Genomic DNA, 24,414 nt, shown 5'->3' on the forward strand with positions numbered 1-24,414 from the left:
TAAGGCTTGAAGGTTTTAATGATCTGTGCCTGGTGACAGCAGTCTTGCAGGGATCCCCAGAGAAGGCGCCCTGACTTTAGAAGCATTTCCTATGGACAATGGAGGGCCCTGCCTCATCGTACTCTGGCTTGCTGATCCACATTTGCTGGAAGGTGGAGAGAGAGGCCAGGATGGAGCCTCCAATCCAGACTGAGTACTTCCGCTCAGGGGGAGCGATGATCTGCAAAGAGAAAATGTGGCAAATTATGACCATCTTACACAGTGTGTAAAAATTGGGTACAGTTTTGTATGCTATGGTCTCAGATACTGGGGAGGCTCAAAACTAGGTGCTTACATGAGCAGAAGAGTTCTAAACCATCCAGATCAACACAAGACCCTGTCTCAAAAAAACAAACAAAACAATAAAAATGGGCAAGGAGGATCAGAAACCAGAATCTTCTTAGCCCATTCCTGAAAAGGGTAGGCTTTGTGGTCAGAAAAGAAAGATAGGGACTGGAAAGCTGGCTTGGCGGTAAGAACACTTGGTGCTCTTGCAGAGGACCTGAATTCTGTTCCCAGCACCTACACAGCAGCTCACAGCCACTTGTAACCCAGTTTCAGGGGCTCTGAAACCTCCATGAGGTACATCTTGTAGGCAACACACATACGAATGAATAAATACAAAAATAAATCAATAAGATAAAATTGGCCACACATTCCTTCTCTGGAACTTTCCATCTTTTTTTTCTGATCAGGTGTGTGTATGTGTGTGTGTATTGTATACATGGATGTATGTTCACATGTATGCTTGCATGTGTGTGAATGACAGAGGTAAATATCTTGTATTTTCCTCACTTTCCACCTTATTTTCTGAGATACAAGATTTCTCACTGAATACAGAGTTTATCGAATCAGTTAGGTTGGCCAGCCTTTGAGCTCTCAGGGTCTGACTGTTTCCTCCTCCCTAGAGCTGGGACTACATTGTGCTCCATCTGCTGTTGTATGTGCCAGAATCAGGCTCTGAGCAAGTACCCTGCTGACTGAGCCATTTCCCAATCCCTCTTCAAACCTTTTAAAATTTAATCATTTTTAAAAATTAATGCCACGTTATTTTCATATCTTTTTAAAATATGAACTGGGCACAGTAGCACAAACCTTTAATTCTGTCACTTGGTGGCAGAGATAGGCAGATCTTTGTGAGTTCAAGGCTGGTTTCCACATTGAATTCCAGGCCAGCCAGTCAGTCAGGGCTAAATAGTGAGACCCTGTCAGAAAGAAAGAAAAAGAAAGAAAGAAAGAAGGAAGGAAAGAAAGAAAGAAAGAAGGAAATGTTAAAAGAAAGAAAAAGAAGAACTAAAAGAAAAGTATCTGTATGTGTGTCTTTCTGTGTGTGTGCACATGCGGAAGAACATCAGATCGTATAAGCTTTAAATTTTAAGTGCTAGCTGCCAAACTTGAGTTTTCTGGAAAAGCAGCAAGCATTCTTTATGTGTGTGTGTGCACAAGAAAGAGAGAGAGAGAGAGAGAGAGAGAGAGAGAGAGAGAGAGAGAGAGAGAGAGAGAGAGTCAGAGTCACTGTGTACCCCCTGTCTGATCTGGAACTCAGTATATAGGTAGACTAGGCTATCCTGGAACTCACAGAGATCCACCTACATCTGCTTCACATGCCCTGGGACCAAAACCCAGCAGTAAGTGCTCTTAATGGCAGAGTCATCCCTGTGACTCCAGACATTTGATTTTTTTCTTCCTTTTTCCTTCATACTAATTTCTCTTTCAGCTCCCTCAATAGTGTTGTCCCCTCAAATTCTTTCACTGTCTTCTCATATGATATCCATGTTATGGACATAGCCATGCTAAGTATATCTTCATTCTATCATTGCTCCAAGGAACATAAGACCAGGAGGGTAAAGATGACCAGGAGACCACCAATTTCCAAGGCCCAGCAACATCTCCTACTAAGGTGGGTGTACTGGTTAGTTTCGTGTGTCAAATTGGCACAGGCTGGAGTTATCACAGAGAAAGGAGTTTCAGTTGGGGAAGTGCCTCCATGAGATCCAGTTGTGGGGCATTTTCTCAATTAGTGATCAAGTGGTGAGGGCCCCTTGTGGGTGGTATCACCTTTGGGCTGGTGCTCTTGGGTTCTATAAGAGATCAGTGTGGGCAAGCCAGGGGAAGCAAGTCAGTAAGAAACATCCCTCCATGGCCTCTGCATCAGCTCCTGCTTCCTGACCTGCTTGAGTCCCAGTCCTGACCTCCTTTGGTGATGAACAGCAGTGTGGAAGTGTAAGCTGAATAAACCCTTTCCTCCCCAACTTGCTTCTTGGTCATGATGTTTGTGCAGGAATAGAAACCCTGACTAAGACAGTGGGTCTTTGCTTATCGAGCAGCCAAAGGGAAGTAGGGTGAGGCCCAGCCTACCTTGATCTTCATGGTGCTGGGAGCCAAGGCTGTGATCTCCTTCTGCATCCTGTCAGCAATGCCAGGGTACATGGTAGTGCCCCCAGAGAGAACATTGTTAGCATACAAATCCTTGCGGATGTCAATGTCACACTTCATGATGGAATTGTATGTTGTCTCATGAATTCCAGCTGACTCCATGCCTAGGGGAGGTTACAGAGTTTAGTCAACATCCATGCCTTCAGAAATGTAGCTAATATCAGGCATAGGGTTCACCCTTATAATGCCAGGCACATGGGAGGCTGAGGCAGAAGGATCAATAAATTCAAGGCAAGCCCAAGTTGCAAAGTGAGAGCCTGTTTCAAAATCAGGCAAAACCACCAGGAGTATAGCTCCTCCTCCATTGCAGTCAGTCAACTCTCGACTGCAGCACAAGCTCAGAAGCCCTGGCCTTAGTTTCCTCACGACTCAGCCGATGTTCTCACTGTTGCCCTGAAGGTGTATTTCTGAAGCATCGTACCTCTTTCCATAGCTGGAAGGAGACGTCATTTGTATGCTATAATGTTAACCCCTTTAAAGTGTATTAAAGATCTCTATGCAGCTGAGGATGGCGTTAAATTCCCAATCTTTCCATTTTCAAGCACTGGGATTACAGAGGTGTACTACCACACCCAGCTCTAGAGCATTTTGATGGCTCCAGAGAAACTCCAAGGCTACGAGAAGCCATTCCGCATTTCCCACTTAAACACTCCTCAAGAAAGTGCCTTTCTTTGATAAGTATTGTTTTTTAGTCAGTGTCATAGTACTAGGTGGTTAGCACAGGTCACTATATCCATATTTAAAGCCTTTATATTGGCCTTATTATTTTATTTATGGGTCTGAATATGGTTTTGTGAGTGTGATAAATGGCTGTGGAGGTCAAAAAAGGGTATCAAATTCCCTGGACCTAGTGCTGGCTGTTAGGAGCTGCCATGAGGCTGCTGAGAATTGAACCTGGGCTCTCTGGAAGGGATCAGCTAGTGCTCATAAATGGTGAGCCATCTCTCCAGAACACCCCCCTCCAGCCATTATTTCCATTTTTATAGAAGAGAAAGCCGCAGCTTGAAGAAGGAGGTATGCCAGTGTGACAGTGCCTGTATGCAGAGGTACAGGATCAGCATTGAATCTCTGGCCCAGACTCACCTGTACCACTGTCTAGATGCTGGCCTCTGTGACCTAAATGCTAAGTGATGCAGAAGTGGTCTGGACTGACCTTTAAGCCCATTACTAGTTTCATACTCTATTACTTGTCCTGTTTTTCCTTTTAAAATATATAATTGTACATGTGTGTTATCACACATGAGTTATGTACATTAGGTTATCACATGAGTTATGTACATTAGGTTATCACATGAGTTTATGTACATTAGGTTCATGCAAATGCCCATGACAGTCAGAAGAGGGAATCTGTGTCCATTCTCAGCAAAATTCAAGGCAGATAAAAGTAACAAAGTGTTTGTGAGTCTAGGTGTTTCTCTTTCCAAATCCCATCTATTTCTCTGCCCTGCACCCTCTGTCCTCCATCCTACACCCTCTGCCCTGTCTCCTTCATCCTGCACCCTCTGCCCTGCCTCCTCCATCCTGCACCCTCTGCCCTGCCTCCTCCATCCTGCACCCTCTGTCCTGCCTCCTCCATCCTGCACCCTCTGCCCTGTCTCCTCCATCCTGCACCCTCTGCCCTGCCTCCTCCATCCTGCACCCTCTGCCCTGCCTCCTCCATCCTGCACCCTTCTGCCCTGTCTCCTCCATCCTGCACCCTCTGCCCTGCCTCCTCCATCCTACACCCTCTGTCCTGTCTCCTTCATCCTGCACCCTCTGCCCTGCCTCCTCCATCCTGCACCCTCTGCCCTGCCTCCTCCATCCTGCACCCTTCTGCCCTGTCTCCTCCATCCTGCACCCTCTGCCCTGCCTCCTCCATCCTACACCCTCTGTCCTGTCTCCTTCATCCTGCACCCTCTGCCCTGCCTCCTCCATCCTGCACCCTCTGCCCTGCCTCCTCCATCCTGCACCCTTCTGCCCTGTCTCCTCCATCCTGCACCCTCTGCCCTGCCTCCTCCATCCTGCACCCTCTGCCCTGCCTCCTCCATCCTGCACCCTCTGTCCTGTCTCCTTCATCCTGCACCCTCTGCCCTGCCTCCTCCATCCTGCACCCTCTGTCCTGTCTCCTTCATCCTGCACCCTCTGCCCTGCCTCCTCCATCCTGCACCCTCTGCCCTGCCTCCTCCATCCTGCACCCTCTGCCCTGCCTCCTCCATCCTGCACCCTTCTGCCCTGTCTCCTCCATCCTGCACCCTCTGCCCTGCCTCCTCCATCCTGCACCCTCTGTCCTGTCTCCTTCATCCTGCACCCTCTGCCCTGCCTCCTCCATCCTGCACCCTTTGCCCTGCCTCCTCCATCCTGCACCCTTCTGCCCTGTCTCCTTCATCCTGCACCCTCTGCCCTGCCTCCTCCATCCTGCACCCTCTGCCCTGCCTCCTCCATCCTGCACCCTTCTGCCCTGCCTCCTTCATCCTGCACCCTCTGCCCTGCCTCCTCCATCCTGCACCCTCTGCCCTGCCTCCTCCATCCTGCACCCTTTGCCCTGCCTCCTCCATCCTGCACCCTTCTGCCCTGTCTCCTTCATCCTGCACCCTCTGCCCTGCCTCCTCCATCCTGCACCCTCTGCCCTGCCTCCTCCATCCTGCACCCTCTGCCCTGCCTCCTCCATCCTGCACCCTCTGCCCTGCCTCCTCCATCCTGCACTCTCTGCCCTGCCTCCTCCATCCTGCACCCTCTGCCCTGCCTCCTCCATCTTGTACCCTCTGCCCTGCCTCCTCCATCCTGCACCCTTCCACCCTGCCTCCTCCATCCTGCACCCTCTGCCCTGCCTCCTCCATCCTGCACCCTCTGTCCTGCCTCCTCCATCCTGCACCCTTCCACCCTGCCTCCTCCATCCTGCACCCTCTGCCCTGCCTCCTCCATCCTGCACCCTTTGCCCTGCCTCCTCCATCCTGCACCCTCTGTCCTGCCTCCTCCATCCTGCACCCTTCCACCCTGCCTCCTCCATCCTGCACCCTTCCACCCTGCCTCCTCCATCCTGCACCCTTCCACCCTGCCTCCTCCATCCTGCACCCTTCCACCCTGCCTCCTCCATCCTGCACCCTCTGCCCTGCCTCCTCCATCCTGCACCCTCTGCCCTGCCTCCTCCATCCTGCACCCTTCCACCCTGCCTCCTCCATCCTGCACCCTTCTACCCTGCCTCCTCCATCCTGCACCCTCTGCCCTGCCTCCTCCATCCTGCACCCTCTGCCCTGCCTCCTCCATCCTGCACCCTCTGCCCTGCCTCCTCCATCCTGCACCCTTCCACCCTGCCTCCTCTATCCTGCACCCTCTGCTCTGTATCAATCTGCCCTGCATTCTTCCATCTTATAACTCTCTGCCTTGATCTTCCCCACTGTGTTGTTGAAACAGCTCTTTCTGAAACTCTCATACCCTTAGAAACTGAGCTTTTACCAGATCTTGCAACTAAGTTAATACTATGTCTTGAGATTATTTAAAACTATATACTGGATCTGCTGTGGTGAAGTGTACTCAGCCTGTTTAACTTGCCATTAAGAAAAAAATGTCACCAACCTTACTATTCTTTTGACTTTTTCTGTAGTTTCCTTTTACAACCTAAGCTAAATGCCTAGCTTTAATCTTAAACTATGTATACTTTCATGCCCATGATACAGAATTGCATGTGTGTGTGTGTGTGTGTGTGTGTTGGTAACCATTTTCTGAAGAAATATGAGTATTTAGGTTGATAATATCGGTGGTGGTTTGAATAGATTTGGCCCCCATAGACTTAATGTGTTTAAATGCTTAGCCCACAGGGAGTGACACAATTAGGAGGTGTGGTCTTTTGGAGTAGGTGTGGTCTTGTTGGAGGAAGTGTGTCATTCTCAGTTTGGGCTTTGAGACCTTCCCCCCAGCTGCCTGAGGAGTCAGTCTTCTGTTTGCCTTCAGAACAAGATGTAGAACTCTCAACTTTTCCTCCACTATGCCTATCTGGATGCTGCCATGCTCCTGCCTTGATGATAATGGTCTGAACCTCTGAAGCTGTAAACTAGCCACAATTAAATGTTGTCCTTTATAAGAGTTTCCTTGGTCATGATGTCTCTTCACAGCAATGGAAACCCTAACTAAGACAATATCTGTGTTTGGTTCTGAGTGTTATTCTGGGTTATTTTGGGGTCAGTAAAATAACTTCTTTCCCTTGTAAAACTCTGTTAAGGATTTCTGTAAAGAATTCCTCATTCCTTTTCCATACTATGTGTTCTGTGCTGTTCCATAGATACAGAGTGAAGCTTTTTCTAGGCACTGGCACCACACACACAACAGACAGATGACAGACTGAATGCAGAGTACAGACACTAGACAGATGGAAGATACAGGGAGAATTCAAATTTGAGCCTGCTTTTGGTCTAAACTGCTTCAAGAGGAAGATTTGTTTCATCCTGTAATGTGGGACTGAGTTCCCTCTACTCTGCACCTCTGTCCTGCATCCTCCACCCTGCATTCTCTATCCTGCATTCCTCCAGCTTGTCCCGCTCTACCCTGGACCCCTGTGCCCTGCCTCCAAGTGGAGAGCGGGGTCTTTAGGCAGCACCTCACCAATGAAGGAAGGCTGGAAGAGGGTCTCCGGGCAACGGAAGCGCTCATTGCCGATAGTGATGACCTGCCCATCAGGCAACTCATAGCTCTTCTCCAGAGAAGAAGAGGAAGCTGCCGTGGCCATCTCATTCTCAAAATCCAGGGCTACATAGCACAGCTTCTCCTTGATGTCTCGAACAATTTCTCTCTCAGCTGGAAAGTACAGAAATGGCAAAGTGGTTCTTGGGTTCTGCAAGCTTTGCCATATCATCTTCTCCAGGAAACTCTTCATCTGCTTTGAGCCTTAGGAAGAGGTTGGGGCTTCCCCGAAGAGAGTCATGGCTCTCCTTGGTGAATGGGCTCCCCATTTCTCAAAAAAGCCAGATTCTCAAGCAGGAAGCCAAGGGATTGTCCTTTCACCCTGTCATCCTGTGTGGCAATGCCACTGGTGCTCCTGGGTTCCTTACAGGGCACATTATGGGACAGACTTGGACTTACCCCTGGTGACCGGACAGAATCTAAAAGAAGCACTACCAAAAATCCCCCACTTAACCTAGGCGGGCTTCATGACCCCTCTCCTTTTAGATCATTTCATATCATTTGATCTCAGACACCACAGACACCTCCAAAGAGATAAGCATGTCACCAGCTCTCCTGTACAGCTAAACATTGTTGAAAACTCTGGGCCTGCATCAACATGAACATAAGCAGTGGGTGCTGGGGAAGGGAATACCCAGAAGGTTCTAAGGACGTTTGGTAGAACACGGCAGAAGGAAGCTAGGTTTAAGCCTTGTCCTCCCCAGAGCATCTCCACAGGGAACCTTCATCCTCCAACTAGGTTGTCTTAACACTGCAGGGCTTCAGGTCCACCCAAAGACAGCCTGAGGACAGAGCCCCAGATTCCCATCAGTCCCGAGAACTGGTTCTAGATAAGATTGGATTTTGAGCTCAACTCTGAATGAGGAAAGGGGCAGGTACCTGTGGTCACAAAGGAATAGCCTCTTTCTGTGAGAATCTTCATGAGGTAGTCTGTGAGATCCCGTCCAGCCAGGTCAAGACGCATGATGGCGTGGGGCAGTGCATAGCCCTCATAGATGGGGACATTGTGGGTGACGCCATCTCCTGAATCCAGGACAATGCCTGTGGACAGAGAAGACAAACTTTATTTTCATCTGTCTGTTTCTGGGGTCTGCTACTGAATGACTTTCCATTATCATATTTTCCTTTAGTAGTTTAAGAAAACTCACCCACCATGGGAATTGTGTGTGTGTGTTTTCTCCTAAATGAGAAGATTGGTTTCTAGAAGGCAAGAACTGTCTCAATATCTTGGCTTCCTTGAAATGCAGACATGGTAATGGATATTTGTCAATCTTCCTTAAATCCAGACTGCACATTCTGTTTATATATATATATATATATATATATATATATATATATATATATATATAATTTAGACTGCATCCTTCTCTGAGGGTGTCAGAGCCACTGGAGTTGGAGCCTAATGTGAGTGTTGGGAACTGAACTCAAGTCCTCTGCAAAAGCAGTGTAGGCTCTTAACTGCTGAGCCATCTCTCCAGCCGAGTGTGCCTATCGTTTGATACAGATTTTGTGGGAAACGCTGGAAGGACAGATGCTCAGCAACACAGTGAACATAGGGAAGAATACATTTTGAACAGCTTTTATTACAGTGCTCAAGTTCCTACTGAGGACCACAGGATCTCCTGACTGCCGGGCTTCCTTCTATATGGAGGCCATGTGCTTATGCAACCATCATCGTAGGTTCCACTGTTCTTGAGGCAAAGGCGTTGTGATGAGGGTGTGTGGATAAGTCGCCTGGCATGACCGTGAAAGGAAACAGATCTTGCCGCACCTATCAGTTGCGGCTTGTTTATGGAACTTCTTCCCAACCATACAAGCAGGCTCACACCCAGCCTGCACCATGGGCACTCTCATTCGTTCCCCTGGTCACTGGCGTTCCTTTTGATCTAAGCAAGAACCTCTGCAGGGGCCTAACTTGACCCTACCTTCCCTGCTGGAGTAAACACTCTATTGGTAAAGTATCACGTGGTGTTTGAGCCCCCTGAAAAGCTGGCTATGGAAGTGGAGTTCCTATCCTCCATTTTAGCTTCAAGTGTGTTTGTCTCCAAGTGCCTTCCGAGGCCCTGTCTGCGGATGGACTGGCCCCTGACTCTGTGCAGGAAAGAGAACACAGGAGTAAAGGCACCATATCCTTGTGGATAGCTAGAAACTCAACCACTTCCAACAAAGGCTCCTGCTTTTATCCCACAGTAAGAAAAAAGTGCCTGCAGTGGGAAAGGGAAGCCGAGGGTCAGCTGTGGAGAGAAACTCAATCAGAGACCTCAGCTCGACTTCCAGTCAGTTTCTATTGGATGTTTGTGAGCTCCCGATTGATGCTTTCGTGTGTCTGCTGTCACTTGTTCTTTTACTTGGAGGGGACACTCTGTCCTGTGATTTCTATGAACTCCAGCTGACTGGCTCAACGGGGCTTCCCTAGCTGCTTTCTGCTGGATATTTTACTATCTATTGATCTGTCTGTCTCTGGCTATTTATTGTTTTTCTTTGATTTGCTATAAACTTGCCACAGACTCTGTCCTTCAAAACAGAAGATATGGCTACCACAGATCATTTTCAGGACTGTGGAGAAAAACCTGAGGCCAGAAAAGGAGTGAGTTTCAGTGCTACTGACCTGTGGTACGGCCAGATGCATAGAGAGAGAGCACAGCTTGAATGGCGACATACATGGCGGGGACGTTGAAGGTTTCGAACATGATCTGGAAGGACAGTAAGGAGGAAAGAACTGTCTGAAAACCACCACCATGTCCCCTGGCCACGGAATGCTCTGTAATTTTCTTAAGGGTGAGAACTATGCCAATTCAATGGTTCTTCGTTATCCCATATCCACTTCCCACAGGACCTGCCTTGGGGTCCCCCTACCCCCAACCTCAGCAGGTCTGTAAGGACATTTTGCTGCATTGCTACCCAATGGGGAAGAAGTATCTGGCCAAGCTGCTTTCCTGCTTGCAGTGCTCTTACCTGGGTCATCTTCTCCCTGTTTGCTTTGGGGTTTAGGGGGGCCTCTGTGAGCAGGGTTGGGTGCTCTTCCGGTGCTACCCGCAGCTCGTTGTAGAAGGAGTGGTGCCAGATCTAGTTGAGACAAAAGCCCTGTAAGCCCAGCAGACTTGCCAGGGGTCTGAAACTATCTGACTGGCATGTCAATACTGGAGAGGGTGGCCAAATGCTACCCAGGACAAGGTGAATCTGGAGTGCTCAGCCCCCGGGGAGTCTCTGATGGACATGGAGTCTGTTCCTTCTCTCCAAGCATGTCAGACAGAGCCAGTGTATGTGCTGATGCCACCATTCTACCTTCCTCTTCTTCCCTCTTCCCACCTTTTCCTGTTTTTTGGTGCCCTCAAGGAGGCAGGCTGCACTCAGTGCTTCCTGCTTCCAGGCTTCTGGTTGTGTTCAGGTGATGGATAGCACTGGCAAGAGCTTAGGCAGTGGAAGGAGAGAAAAACCAGGGCGTGTCTGTGTCTCTCAGCTGGGCTGTGGCCCTGTTAACAGATCTCCAGTTATCTCACTGGGTTCCAAGGACACTGCCTACCCACTCTGAGTCCCTGCGGGGGCACTTGTAAGCACAAGAGTTCCTGTTCTGGTTTCCTTAATCTTGCCTACACCCCTGTAAGTATTTCTTCAGTCAACCGCATTAGAAGTGTATACTATCTTCTGCTGTGATCCTGGCAGATATAGGTAGGCCCAGCTCTTACTGTTTACTGGTGACCAGGCCGGTGTTTGAGCAGGGTCTCTTCATGTCAGCACTGTGCCATCTTAGATCGACTCAGTCAGTGTTGTGGTGGACAGACGTGTGCACCATGGGAGGTCTAGTGGCATCCTTAGTCTCCACCCATTGGATGTTAGCTGTGGCCCAAGTCTGGTTATATTTCCAGACATTACCCCATGTGTGTGTGTGTGTGTGTGTGTGTATAAACCTATCCCTTAGAGAAAGTTTCCTCACCCACATAGGTCCTTCTTTAGTGCTCCAAGATGATTATAAGAGGGTCTTTACTTCGGAGGTGTTTGGCAAACAGTGTCAGGGGACTTGGGGTTTTGGTTTCTTTAGCAACAGGGCTAAATCAGACCACTGTATTTATGGGCTTTGCTGGGATGGTAGTAAATATGACAATAGGGGCATATATAGATTGGACTTAGTGTCTACTTCTTTGTTTCAAAATATGGAGGGGAGAAAGTCCAAAAGACAAAAATGCCAAGATGCAACTAAATCAAAGGAAGAGACAGAAGCAAACATTATCTGGGAAACTGGAATGCACTGGAAAGCAAAGAATGTCCCCAGAGGTTTCGAGGGCCTCCGAGTCACAGGGAATGACAGGAACATAGGGCTTGGGCTTTGAAGTTTCACAGGGAGGTGGGGGACAGCAACTGGCCTCAGTGGGGTTTGAAATATGCCTACCTCAGCTTCACCTGGGACTGTGGACATAGGTAGAGCTGGCTTAGCTCTACCCCAGACCTGCCAATCATTAAGAATGGGGCCAAGCACTACACTTCGTTTTATTTTTAAAGCACTGTACCTCGGAAGTGAGAAATGCTGCCAAATCAAAATATTTGGAAAATCTTATATTCCATCTGTCACTAGGTAACATTTTGAAATCTTTCCTTTGTAACTCTTGTCTTTATGTTATTTGTAATTTTTATCACTTATTCACTTCATATCCATTATTCATATTATTATTACATTTATTCTAATTAATTAATTAATTAATTAATTAGGGGACAGGGTCTTTCTTTGTAGCCCTGGCTTGTCTGGAACTTGCCAAGTAGACCAGGTTGGCCTCAAACTTTCAGAAATCTGCTGTCTCTGTTTCCCTAGTGCTGGGACTAAAGGCATGCACCACTTACACTTGGTTGTTTTTATTTTATTTTGAAGCATGGATATTTTTTGAAGAGAGTTATTTCCTTTTCTTAAAAGGTGGATTTAAAAACGTGTGTGTGTGTGTGTGTGTGTGTGTGTGAGAGAGAGAGAGAGAGAGAGAGAGAGAGAGAGAGAGAGAGAGAGTGTGTGTATGTGTGAGTGAGTGTGTGTGTATATGTGTTTCTATGTATCTGTGTGTCATGCACACAGTGTAGGTGTTCCCAGAGGCCAGAAGATGGCATTGGATCCCCTGGTGCTGGGGCTATGGAGGCTGTGGGCACCTGGCGTGGGTGCTGGGAGCCAAGCTCAGGTCCTCCTGAGAGCAGCCATCTCTCCAGCTCTGTGTATTTTTAATGATAAATCTATAATACTTGCTTATCAGTCTTTCAATATGTCTCTTGTAATATTTTTGCGATATGTTGTTTGACTTTCAGAGTTTATTTTTTTGGGCACATATACTAGAAGTTTGATCTTTAAGTCAAATCTGTTATTTTTTCTTCTATGACGACTCTTACAGAAAGCTTGACTAAATGTTGACACCTAGCTTACTGTATCTGTATCTTTGAATTTTTATATTTAACTTTTAGATTTAATGATATGTATTTGGAGAAGTGGTATGAAGTAAGACTCTGCATGTGTAAATAGTTAAGTGGGTACACAGAACAGACCAGTCACGTCCTGTTCTGCTTCTCTTCTAAGATGCACCGTATACGCATAGGGCTTCTTTAAAGAGTCCTTACACTGTCCTTCCCGAGAGAAAATATTTTGTTTCTTATGTTTCCAAATTAAGTATTGGAAGTGTGTGTGAATAATGAGTGTCATTTCCAAAGCTCCTAGCCACATGTTGGGATCATACTAAGTCAATGTCTAATTTTATCTTTAAAGCACTGTAGTGGAAAAGGGGTTGTTTGATCTGACATGGGGGTCTCATTTTGTGACCCAGACTGGCTTTGAATTCACCACAAAGTGCTAATCCTCCTGCCTCAGTCTCCCAAGTTCAGGGACTATAGGTATGAATCTCTGCACCTCAAAAGAAAGTTGTTCATTTTTAAATCTCCAGCTTGAAAATGAAGATGCTAAGGCCGAGGGTGTGGTTTGTACACACATTTCTTTGTCTGCTCCTCTCTGTGATGAGAGAGGGGTCACAATAAAGGCCAGCTTATCCCTAAAGAGACAGAGGAGCTGTCAGTAGATTACAGGTAAGAACACTAGGAAGGTGCTGCTGACATTCCGTAGTGATGTCACCACTGTCCTGCCCCTGCATTGTCCCATAAAACCAAGTCAAAACAAAAACAAACAAAAAACACCGAACCAATAACAAAAATGAAAACTTGTAGAACTCCTAGCATATTACTTAATATTTCGTTGGAGAATAAGAACACTATATCAGCAGTTCCCTCACTTGATCTCACGGCAGAGCAATGAACAGGAGAGAGAGAGGAGATACAGATAGTTTTGAGCTGCCTATGTGGGCATAGAACCCAAACCTGAGTCCTCTACAAAAGCAACAAGTGTCTTTAACATCTCTTAGCCCAAGTTGAGATGTTCAACATTTTAAACAAGTGCCTAGGCCTGGCCAGATGGAGTGATGCAGGAGAGGCAGAGGCTGGAAATTAGGTGTGACCAGATCCCCAGAGGCTGCTACGAAGAGTTAGGGACTGAGAGGATTGCATGGATAAACAGGGCAAAGGACAAGGAACCTGTGGGAAGCCATTGCTGTGGTCCGGGGAGAGAGGTGGAGGGTCCAGGCTGGAAATGACACAGGAGGGAAGGAGGAAGGCTCCAGGAAGCATTCCCGAGAAAGACCAATGGGAACAGAGAGGCGTGGACAGCAAAGTCAAGATGAGACATCACTATTAAAACAAACATTCTGGAGGCTTCCAGTACCTTCTCCATGTCATCCCAGTTGGTGATGATGCCGTGTTCAATGGGGTATTTGAGAGTCAGGATCCCACGCTTGCTCTGAGCCTCATCCCCCACATAGCTGTCTTTCTGGCCCATTCCCACCATCACGCCCTGTGACGAGAAAGAAAAGGAGAGGTAAGTGAATTGTCTGAGGCATCCACACATAGAGATTTAGTCCCTGGAATAGTCCCTATGAAAGGAAAGGAAGCAGGAAATGAAGGTGGGTGGAGACAGGAAGAGGGAGGGAGGGAGGGAGAGAAAAGGAGGGATGGAGAGAGGGAGGGAGGGAAGGGGAGGAGGAAAAGAAGGGGAGGGGGAGGAGAGAGAGAGGGAGGGAGGGGGGAAAGAGAGGGAGGGAGGGAAAGAGAGGGAGGGAGGGGAAGAGAGGGAGGAAGGTAGGGAGGCAGGGAGAGAGAGACAGACAGAGAGAGACAGAGAGAGAGAGACAGAGACAGAGAGAGACAGAGACAGAGAGAGAGACAGAGAGAGAGAGAGAGCTCAGTATAGTTCTTTCAGTGCTGGTCCAATACAGCACACTCCTCGAGGCTCACAGTCTTGGATCCAGAGACAACACACCTGATGTCGAGGGCGGCCCACAATGGAGGGAAAGACAGCCCTGGGGGCATCATCTCCAGCAAAGCCTGCCTTGCACAGGCCAGAGCCATTGTCACACACAAGGGCGGTGGTCTCTTCTTCGCACATGGTGGGAGTGGTGGAGTAAGCTGGGGGCTGGAGCACCTTTGGGGTGGAAGAGAAAAGAACAGTTGTCAAGTAAGAAAAGAGATAGTCTTTGTGGCTCTGTGGTCTGAGCAACTGGGTGTATCTGGCCTTTGTTACTTTGTGGGTTCTTCTTTTTCCCACCCTTTATCCCGCCTACCCCCTGGCTTTCACCCACTAACACTAAATAGGAAAGAAACAAGGATAGAGGGGAAAAAGAACCTTGAATCAAGTTTCTTTCCTTTTGTTTCTTCTTTGACCAGGGATACTAACAAACCATTAACCTCCCCCTAAATGACCACCAACCCCCCCCCCCCCCCCCCCCCATCTCTTGGTGCTCTAGCATTATGTACCCCCTGAAAAGTTCCCAGAATTCCAAACATCACACAGTTGCAGAAATTATCTGCAGCTGGCAAAACCACACTTCTGCTAGAGCACAAGGCAAGTCTTGGTGAGCTGCTGTGGTCAGCCTGAACCAGCCCCACATCCCTACACCTGGGATTAAAATCAAAGTACTTACAATAGTTCTGTGTTTTTTAAAGAAACCAAAATTTCCAAGAATTCTCAAAAATGTCACTACAACTGGGGTTCTGTTCTAGGAGACACATAATGTTGGCCTCATTGCCTCTGGAAGTTGTCTCATAACTCAATTCAGCGGCCAGGCCAAGTGCTGGGCTTTTTTACCTCAAACTCACATGGAAAGCACATCAGTACCCCATGCCCCCAAATGTGACTGAATTGAGAGAGATCTTTACAGAAGAGTTTAGAAGAATGTCATAGATCCAATATGATTGGTCTCCAACATGGCTACTCTATAGGGTGGTATCTGTGTAAGAATGGGTGTGGAGTGTAGACTCTGTGAAGACATGGCCAGAAGACAGCCATATATAAGCCAGTGGAGGCTCCTGAGAAGGCAGCCCGGATGACCTCTTGACCCTCAGACTCTTAGTGTTTAGGATTGTTAGAAAATGAGTGTCTGTCCTTAAAGGCCTTAATCATCTGTGGCTTGTGTTATGACCGTTAACTAAGTAACACATTTTATTTTTATTTGATTTTAGTTTTTAAGAGAGGGTCTTACTATGCGTACCATGTGTGTGTCTGTGGTTTTGGGTTCCCTAGAACTGGAATTCAGAATGGTTATGAGCTGCCATGTGGGTGCTGGGAACTGAACTCAGGTCCTCTGGGGGGGGGGGAAAGTTCTCTGAGACATCTCTCTGTTCACAGGGTCTCACTATGTAGCCCTGGTTGGTCTGGAACTCTCTGTGTAGTCCAAGATGGCCTCAAACTCACAGACATTGCCCTGCCTCTACCTCCTGGGTGCTGGGATTAAATGTGCACCATAACGCCCAGCTTATTACACTTGATTTTGAAGATGAAATAGCTGTAAAACTTTCAGTGTAGAGAACTGTGAGTGTACTTAGCAGTTATTAAACAAGTGGAGAAGTTTTGCAGTATACCTAAGGCATGATTAGTACTTATAAGAAGAAAGAACTCTTACAAACCAATAAGTAGACAACCCAAAAGAAAGACTATGAGCAGACAGTTGATAAAGAAGGTAAACTCCCTCCAACCACAAGCTTCACTTAGCATGTATGTATGTATGTATGTGTGTGTATGTATATGTGTGCAGATATATGCCCATGTATGTGCATGCGTGTGGGTCAGAAAACAACTTCAGGTGTTATTTCTCAGGTGTAGTGTTTTGTTTTTTGAAATACAGTCTCTCCTCCGCCTGAAGCTCTCCAAATAGACTAGGCTGCCTGACCACTGAGCATAAAGGATCCAGATGTGGATGGAAGGAGAAAAGTTCTACAGACAACTCTACTGTCCCCATTGTGGATGGAAGGAGAGAAGTTCTACAGACAACGCACTGACCCCAAACAGCCTTATACTGAAGCCAGACAGTGAATAAAAGATTATGTCTTAGGATTTTGCTCACAAGGTCAAGAAGGCTAGACATGGTCAGAGCAGACGTTTATTAATTCAGGGGCTGGAAGGATGGCTTGGAGGTTGAGAGCACTGGCTGCTCTTACAGAGGACCTGGGTTTGATTCCCAGCACCGACATGGGAGCTCACACCATCTGTAACTCCAATTCCAAGGGAACTGATGCCCTCTTCAGGCCTCCTGGGAATCAGGTATGCACATGGTACAGAGACGTGTGTGCAGACAGGCGTAACACCATACACATAAAATAAAATTAAACAATTAGAAAATACATTATTATGCACGTGTACTATGAGACACATAGTGAGAGCACGTGCTCTTTGGCGTGAGGTGGAGCTCAGAGGAAACGTTGGAGTTGGTTTTCTCCTCCCCCTTTTATGCGGGCTCTGAGGATTGAACTCAGGTTATCACACTTGGGCATCAAATGTTTTACCCAGTGAGCCATTATGTAAGCTTAGCCTTGTTTAAAACAATCAGAATTGAGAACCATCTTAATAATGAGGTTATTATAATAATAATGAAGAAGATACTGAATAAGCTAGTTTGGCTGTGAATGGTTAGAAATGTCCACCCAACCACTGAGAGGAGAAATTGAAGTATCTAATGTGGCCGGGCAGTGGTGGTGCATGCCTTTAGTCCCAGCACTTGGGAGGCAGAGGCAGGTGGATTTCTGAGTTCGAGGCCAGCCTGGTCTACAGAGTGAGTTCCAGGACAGCCAGGGCTACACAGAGAAACCCTGTCTCAACCCTCCCCCCAAAACAAACAAGTATCTAATGTTAGAGGAAAAATGCAAAGTTGCTTCTTCTATCACTGTGTGCTCAGTGCTTCTAAGTTTGACCTAAATGTATGCATGTATGTATGTGTGTGTATATACATGTGAATGATTTATTATGTATTTTAAAATGTGTTATATATAAAACATTTTAAAAACATAATATATTATATAATATATTATATTATATAGTATTATATCTATATCTATATATCTATCTCTATCTCTATCTATCTATCTATCTATCTATCTATACACACACACACACATGCAATTTCTTGAGGCAGAATAACTCTATGTAGCCCATGCTTAGGGCAATTCTCCTGTCTCCACTTCTCAAGTGCTGAGATTACAGGCATGAGACACTTCATCTGGCAAAATGTATTTTTAATTTTAAAAAAGGTTTTGGAGCCGGGGAGATGGCTCAGTGGTTAAGAGCACTTGCTGTTCTGACAGAGAACCCAGGTTCAGTTCCCTGCACCCACAACCACCCATAACTCCAGTCCCAGGGGATCTAAGACCCTCTTCTGAGCCCCTTGGGCACTGAATGTACATGGTACAGAGACATACATGCAGGCAAAACACATGTACACATAAAATAAAAATAAATATTGTAAAAAATTGACATTCTTTACCTCAATTTTACAACTTTAGTATTGTCTACTTAAACCCCAAAACTAGCCCTGGGACAATACATTTTTAAATCCCATTCTGTTGACTTGAAAGTCAAGACTCAGAAAAGTTAAAGAACTCAGCCAGAGACCTAGCCAGAAAAAAGTGAGAGCACAGGCCTGGACAGGTGCGGAGCCCAGCCTGCGTTGCGCTGTCCTTACTGCGGCTGTGAAAGCGACGTAACTTCACCTTGTGTGGCATTTCCCTTTGCCTCCTTCTCAGGGGTTTTTGGCAGCTCAGATTTTCTCACAAAGGGGCTTCTGTGTCTTCCTCTGAGCTCAGGTTTACTCTAACATGTAAGCTGGTGTCTGGTACACAGTAGGTGCACAATGAATGTTGACGAGGTGGACCTCCTTCCAGACCTGTCTGCTCTGTGCCCGGGATACTCAAGCACTTGGCTTTCTCTCCCCGAGCTGGTCATCAGCTGCCCCGGCCTAGCAAGCGTCCTCCTGAGGGGAAATCGGCCTTAAAAGGCAGGAGGAGGTCAGGAGGCACGGCCTCACTTCCGTGGTTGTCTTCAGAATCCTCCTGCCTTAGTTTCTCAAATGCTGGGGTTATTGGTGTTTCTCCTCGGTGCCTCTCCCCACCCTCTCCTTTTGGTAGAGCTCATGTACCCCAGGCTGGTCTTGAACTCCCAGTTTAGTCAAGGGTTACCTTGAACTTTTGCTCCCCTGTTGGCCAGCATTGGATTAAAGGTGTGCAGTGCCTGTACTCAGTTTATGAAACTCTGTGATGGAGCCCCGGGGCTTTGCGCATACTTGGGTAAGTTCTCTCCCAGCTGAGCCACATCCCCAGCTGACTTCCATTTGGCTTTTCAGTCATCTTTCATCTCCTCCCTGGTTTCACCAAACCCCACCCAAGTCAGCTCCCAAAGAATCACAGGCCTGGGCTTTGTTCCCAAGGCCACTAAGGCATCCACAGAGCAACTGCATCATGGCAGTAAACCAATTTTTAAATTTTTTTTTCAGATTTCTTTATGTGTATGAGTGCTTTTGCCTGCATATGTGTATGTGTACCATATGTGTACAGTGCCTGTGAGGTCAGAACCCCTGGAGTTACACACATGGTTGTGAGTTACCAGGTGACTGCTGGGAACCCAACCTAGATCCTTGGCAAGAACATCAAGTGTCTCCAACCACTGAGACATCCCTCAAACCCCAGAACCCCTTTTCTGTGGCAGAGGCAGAGACGAGGTAGGGTGCTGAAGGCAGACAAGAGAGCCAGAGGCCCAGAAGGGAGGTGGGCTATCTCCTGCCATGTGTCTGTCAGGGGGAGTTCCAGTCATTTGTGGCCAATCCCGAGTATGGCGCTGACCTGTAGTTTTCTGGGGCCACACCCACTTTACATCATGGAAAGCTGCGCAAATTGTTGTGGCCATTTCAGCATGTGCCTCATCCGTACCTCACTGAGAGATTCTCACACTGCTAGAAACACAGTCTTGGAGTTTTACTCTCCCCCCAAGACAGCTCTGAACCAGACAGAATGAGTGCAAATAATTGACTCCCCCACTGTGAACCTCAACTCAGGAGGACAGAGTTGTGAGAACATTCTTGTCAAAGGTTTGGCCCTGGTGTCTCACCTCTCCTTATCGACTCTTATCTTCCCTGGCACTCTGTCCCCATAGCCCTGCCTCATTTACCTCCTTGGCCTCCAGTTTCTTCCACTACAAAATAGAAAAGAGAAACCTGTCATACAGGAAAAAGATTACGGGCTGGAAAGAAGGTCTCGTGGTACAGAGAGCTTGCTGTTCTTGCAGAAGACCTGAGTTCAGTTCCAATCACCCACATGGTGGCTCCCACCGTCTGAAACTCCAGTTTCAGAGGATCCTATGCCCTCTTCTGACCTCTAAGGGCTCCAGGCATACCCATGGTATACATACATAGGTGCAGGCAAAACATTATATACACAAAACAAAACAAATAAATCTTAAAAAAACATAAAAAATACTTTGAAAAAAAAGATGACTTAAACATACATAAGGATATTAAAGGGCTGTATAGATTTTTAACACAGGATACATAAACTCTGGCCTGCTTTGTTTCTTTGTTTCTTTGTTTCTTTGTTTCTTTCTTTGTTTCTTTCTTTGTTTCTTTGTTTCTTTCTTTCTTTCTTTCTTTCTTTCTTTCTTTCTTTCTTTCTTTCTTTCTTTCTTTCTTTCTTTCTTTCTTTCTTTCTTTCTTTCTTTCTTTCTTTTTTGTTCCGAGACAGGGTTTCGCTGTGTAGCCCTGGCTGTCCTGGAACTCACTCTGAAGACCAGGCTGGCCTCAAACTCAGAAATCCACCTGCCTCTACCTCACAAGTACTGAGATTAAAGGTGTGTGCCACCACCGCCCGGCTCTGGCCTACTTTCTTATAGATTGAAAGTTGAAATGCTTTTTATATCTTTTGAATGGGTGAAGACAGGGTTGGTAGATGGCTCAGTGGGCAAAGTACATGCTGTGCATGTATGTGAACCTTCATTTAGATCCCTTGTCCCAAATAAAATCCAGGCTTGCTGCCAGCTCCCCTGAAAGTGCTGGGCAGGTGGAGATGGGAGAATCCCGGAGTGAGCTTAGTGGCCAGTCTGCCAGGCTAACAGAGTCAGCTCCAGGTTCAGCTAGAGATCCAGCCTCAAAAATAAAGTAGAAAGTGACAGAGGACACCAAGTGTCAACTGATTGATGGCCACCAAAGACACACATCTGCTACCACAAGGGCACATGCACATATACCTGCACATACATGCATAGCACACACAAACACACATACACACACCACACAAACACACACAAACACATACACAAAAACACATACACACATATACACCCACAAACACATACACACATACACATACATACACACACACTAATACATATTCACATGCAAATGAGAATAAAAAGTTAAAAAGAAGCATATTTTTTAAAATAATGGTTGAAGGAAAAGCAATAGAAGTTCATGACCTGTGACAGTTCTGTAAGATTCAGGGATTGTGTCTATGTCTATTATTTTATCCCTTAGTCAGACTGGCCCTGAGGTCACTATGTGGCTGAGTACAACCTTGAATCCCTGTTCCTCTTGCCTCAGCCTCCAGTGCTGAAATCACAGGAGTGAAATCCTAACTGTCCTCTGCAAATTGTTTACTGAGACCAAGGCACACCAGTCTACACCCACATGGCCTGTGATTCCTTTTGTGGGCCAATGGTGCTGACAGACCTTCAGTCTCCAAAGCCTAAAAGCATACTCTCTGTGCATCTGCAGATAATACTGCCAACCCCTTTCATCAGGTGTCACAAGTATAACATTTTTTATTAGTCTCCCAGTCTTGCTATCAACACTAACTCTCGGGATGGGGCTTATCCCACTAAATGAACTCCCCCTCTACTTCAGAAACAATAGCTACTGAAAAACAAATCTGTGCTAGATCCCCAAGACATTTCCATTTTAGCAGAGTTTCATCCCTGAAAAGGAGGGCTCTGGCTGGTAGGATTTCAAATGACACTTGGGTATTTAGTTGGAGGGAGGGCTTCAGGTGACATGTAGGCACCTGCTAATTTGCCCTTGACTGGCATAGGAACATGCTGCTATAGTTGAGTTGTTGGGTGTACCCCAAAAGCCCATATGCTAAAAGCTTTATTCCTAGGGTGGCATCTTTAGAAGGCGGGGCTTAGTAGAAGGTTGTTGAGTCACTGGGGGGTGTTCCTTTGAAGGAGCTGTAGACGTGACTTCCCCTCACTCTTGTCTCCCTTGCCTGTGAAATGAGATGCTTTGCTCTGGCCATTCCCATCAGGACTTGCAGGCCAAAGCAATGGGGTCACTTTGATTACAGACAAGAACCTTCAAAACTGGCAGCTAAAATAAACCTTTTTTGTTTATGACTTATCCATCTCAGATGATTCACTATATCGATAGAAAGGTCCCTGACACACACATGACCAGAAAGGCTAGCAGAGAGAGATCATTTCTTGGAAAGCACTGTCACAGTGGGAGGTGGCACTCTGAGTTCAGGGCACTTTACTGGGCTCATAGGGCTCATAGTTAGTCATACAATTAAACATGGTGGTGTCTAGTTTAATCCTAGTACTTAGGAGGCAAAGGTGGATCTCTGTGAGTTGAGGCCAGCCTGGTCTACATAGGGACTTTCAGTCAGCAAGGGCTACATAATGAGACCTTGTCTCAAAACAAAATATGACTTCTGGTTGGAAATATTTTTTATTGATTGATTGATGGACCCATTGTCTGGCTTTCTGTTTTTGCTTTTTTTTTTTTTTTTTTTTTGGTGGAAAGGTCTCATGTGCCCAGGTTGACCTTGAACTCAGTACATAGCTGGGATTACTCTACATCTTGATCCTCCTCCCTCCCCCTCAGCCCCCTCCCCAGTGCTGGGATTACAGGATTATGTAATAACATGTAAGGTGGTTACACCTGCTCTTCTGCTCCTCATCCAGCCCCCCACCCAGGGTCTCAGTTCAGCTCTTGGCTAGACCCTCCGGACCCCCAGATCTGTTGAGCCAGCTGAATGAGGCATATGTAGCCTGTGGTATGTAAGCCATTCTGCCAGGGTGGCTGATAACATCAGCTTCAGTCTGGAGCTATACTCAGAGAGGCGCGCCACCCACACCAGAACCCAGAGCCAGAACCCTGTGCTCTCACGCCTCCCTCCTAACTGATCATAGCCCTTTTTTGATTCTCCCTCCATGCCACCCACACAGTGGTAGCACATCTGCCCTGCAGTGTCTCAGCCTCCAGAGCAGTCCCTACTCAGGATGAACTCTTGCTGTTATCTTTAACCCCTTCCATGCTACCCCAGTGGTTAGTCCTTTAGCTTAGCATCCAACAACCAAAGGACTGATCTACCTATCCCTCTAAAGTTTCTAGGACTTGAAATCTAAATGGTGTGGAGTTGAGTCTCTCACTGCGCCCAGGCTTCCTTTGTTTGGCCTGGACTGTCTTTCTCTGGGGCTCAGCTCAGGCATGATTCCCCAAGGAAGCCTTTCTCTTCTGTTTCCAGCTTCAAGGAGGAGCTTCTCCTGGGCCTCACCCTTCCCCACACTTAGATACCCCATTGTGACTCTATTTAACCATATTTTATTTTGATAAAGTGTTTCCTAAGGCTTGAGGCTTGCCTTGAACTTACTATGTAGACAAAGGAGACCTTGAACTCATCCCCTCAAGAGCTAGGAACAGAGGTGTGCATCTCACAGTCTCCATGGTGATGCTTAACCTCAAGAATGCAAGGCTAGACCCGAGTCAGATGTGACTCGGTGCTATACTGTACACATTTACTCCTCACTAGGGAGATAGATATTCTGGGCACCCATGCTATTGAGTGAGCAAATGGAGGTCACTTGGTAACACTGGGCACTAGGCTTCTGGTTCCAAGGCCAGCCTGACCTCAGACTGCCCTACTTGGTTACAGCTCACAAAAGTGATGGAGGCCTGTACACGTGTGTGTGTGTGTGTGTGTGTGTGTGTGTGCATGTGTGTGTGAGTGTGTTGCAGGGATGGTGGTCTTGACATGTTTCTTCACAACTGGTGTGAGTCGCTTCATTTGTTTGAGACAGAGTCTCACACTGAGACCCAGGTTGTCCTTGAGCTCACTAAGCAACCCCAGCTGGCCTTGAGCTTTGGACAGTTCACATGCTCTAGGCCCCCAGGTACTGAGACTGCAAGCATGAGCCACCTCGATCTGTGAGTGTGCATCTTTTAGAAAAGTTGCTTAATTGTCCTGGGCCTCAGTGACCTCATCAGAGGAGAACAAGTTAGCTGCCTTATAGCCCTAAAACTTCATGAAGCCATGGGACATTTACTATTCTCTCACATCTGACTTTCCTCATCCCACAATGTCCTTACAGCTTTCTGATAACTCAGCTAAGTCCACATTAGAGGAGAGAGAGAGAGAGAGAGAGAGAGAGAGAGACCAAAGCCAAGTGAAGGATGTTCCTTCCTATTCCTGATACAGGTAGCTCATGGATACCAGACCACTGTTGGCTATGGCCTAAATACTCAAGAGGAAGCTGCTTTTCTGCAGTTTTCCCTAAAACAGGCTCCCTGACATGCTGACTATGGCAAGGAGAACAGGACAGCTGTAGACTAGAGGAGCCATACCTTGGGGTCCCCAAACTGCTCCGTCCCCAGGCTGCCCTCTGATCAGAAATGCCTTTCCCAGCAAGCAGCAGTGTTCCAGGTACCACTGCCGCCAAGGGCTGTGATGTGTGACCTGGGCCAGTGTCATAGAAACCAAGCGACTCTGGAGTTCTATAGGCACACAGGAGGCCTGGCTGCCCCCCAAAGCCAGAGGCTGCAGAAGCAAGTCAGTACTCACCAAGGGTGTGAGAAGTCCGTCTCCCAGAGACTGAGGGCCGAGATGTCTTTGGCAGAAATACCAGAGCAATATAAAACCCCCAAGGCGGATCTTCTTTAAACAGAGTCCCTAAAAAGGCCAGCTGACGGT

The 24,414-nt window shown here is 47.1% G+C and overlaps 1 protein-coding gene across 1 annotated transcript; it reads right to left on the bottom strand.

Moving 5' to 3' along the window:
• Positions 1-24,414, bottom strand: Actg2 (actin gamma 2, smooth muscle). The gene is made up of 9 exons (XM_052174111.1): positions 24,286-24,414; positions 14,456-14,617; positions 13,862-13,990; positions 10,084-10,194; positions 9,737-9,821; positions 8,008-8,169; positions 7,051-7,242; positions 2,398-2,579; positions 1-220 (listed from the first exon to the last, which is right to left on the bottom strand). Exons 2-9 carry the CDS (start codon positions 14,579-14,581, stop codon positions 77-79), a joined length of 1,131 nt encoding a protein of 376 aa, XP_052030071.1. The 5' UTR covers positions 14,582-14,617; positions 24,286-24,414; the 3' UTR covers positions 1-76.

This window comes from Apodemus sylvaticus, chromosome 2, assembly GCF_947179515.1.
Source record: "Apodemus sylvaticus chromosome 2, mApoSyl1.1, whole genome shotgun sequence".
NCBI lineage: Eukaryota > Metazoa > Chordata > Mammalia > Rodentia > Muridae > Apodemus > Apodemus sylvaticus.

Excerpts from the sequence above, each read along its gene's own strand:
- Actg2 (XM_052174111.1), bottom strand. The coding sequence starts at position 14,581 with ATGTGCGAAGAAGAGACCACCGCCCTTGTGTGTGACAATGGCTCTGGC. Across the intron at positions 13,991-14,455 it reads TGGGCCGCCCTCGACATCAG|GGCGTGATGGTGGGAATGGG; the intron begins GTGTGTTGTCTC and ends TTCTCGTCACAG. Across the intron at positions 7,243-8,007 it reads CTATTCCTTTGTGACCACAG|CTGAGAGAGAAATTGTTCGA; the intron begins GTACCTGCCCCT and ends TGTACTTTCCAG.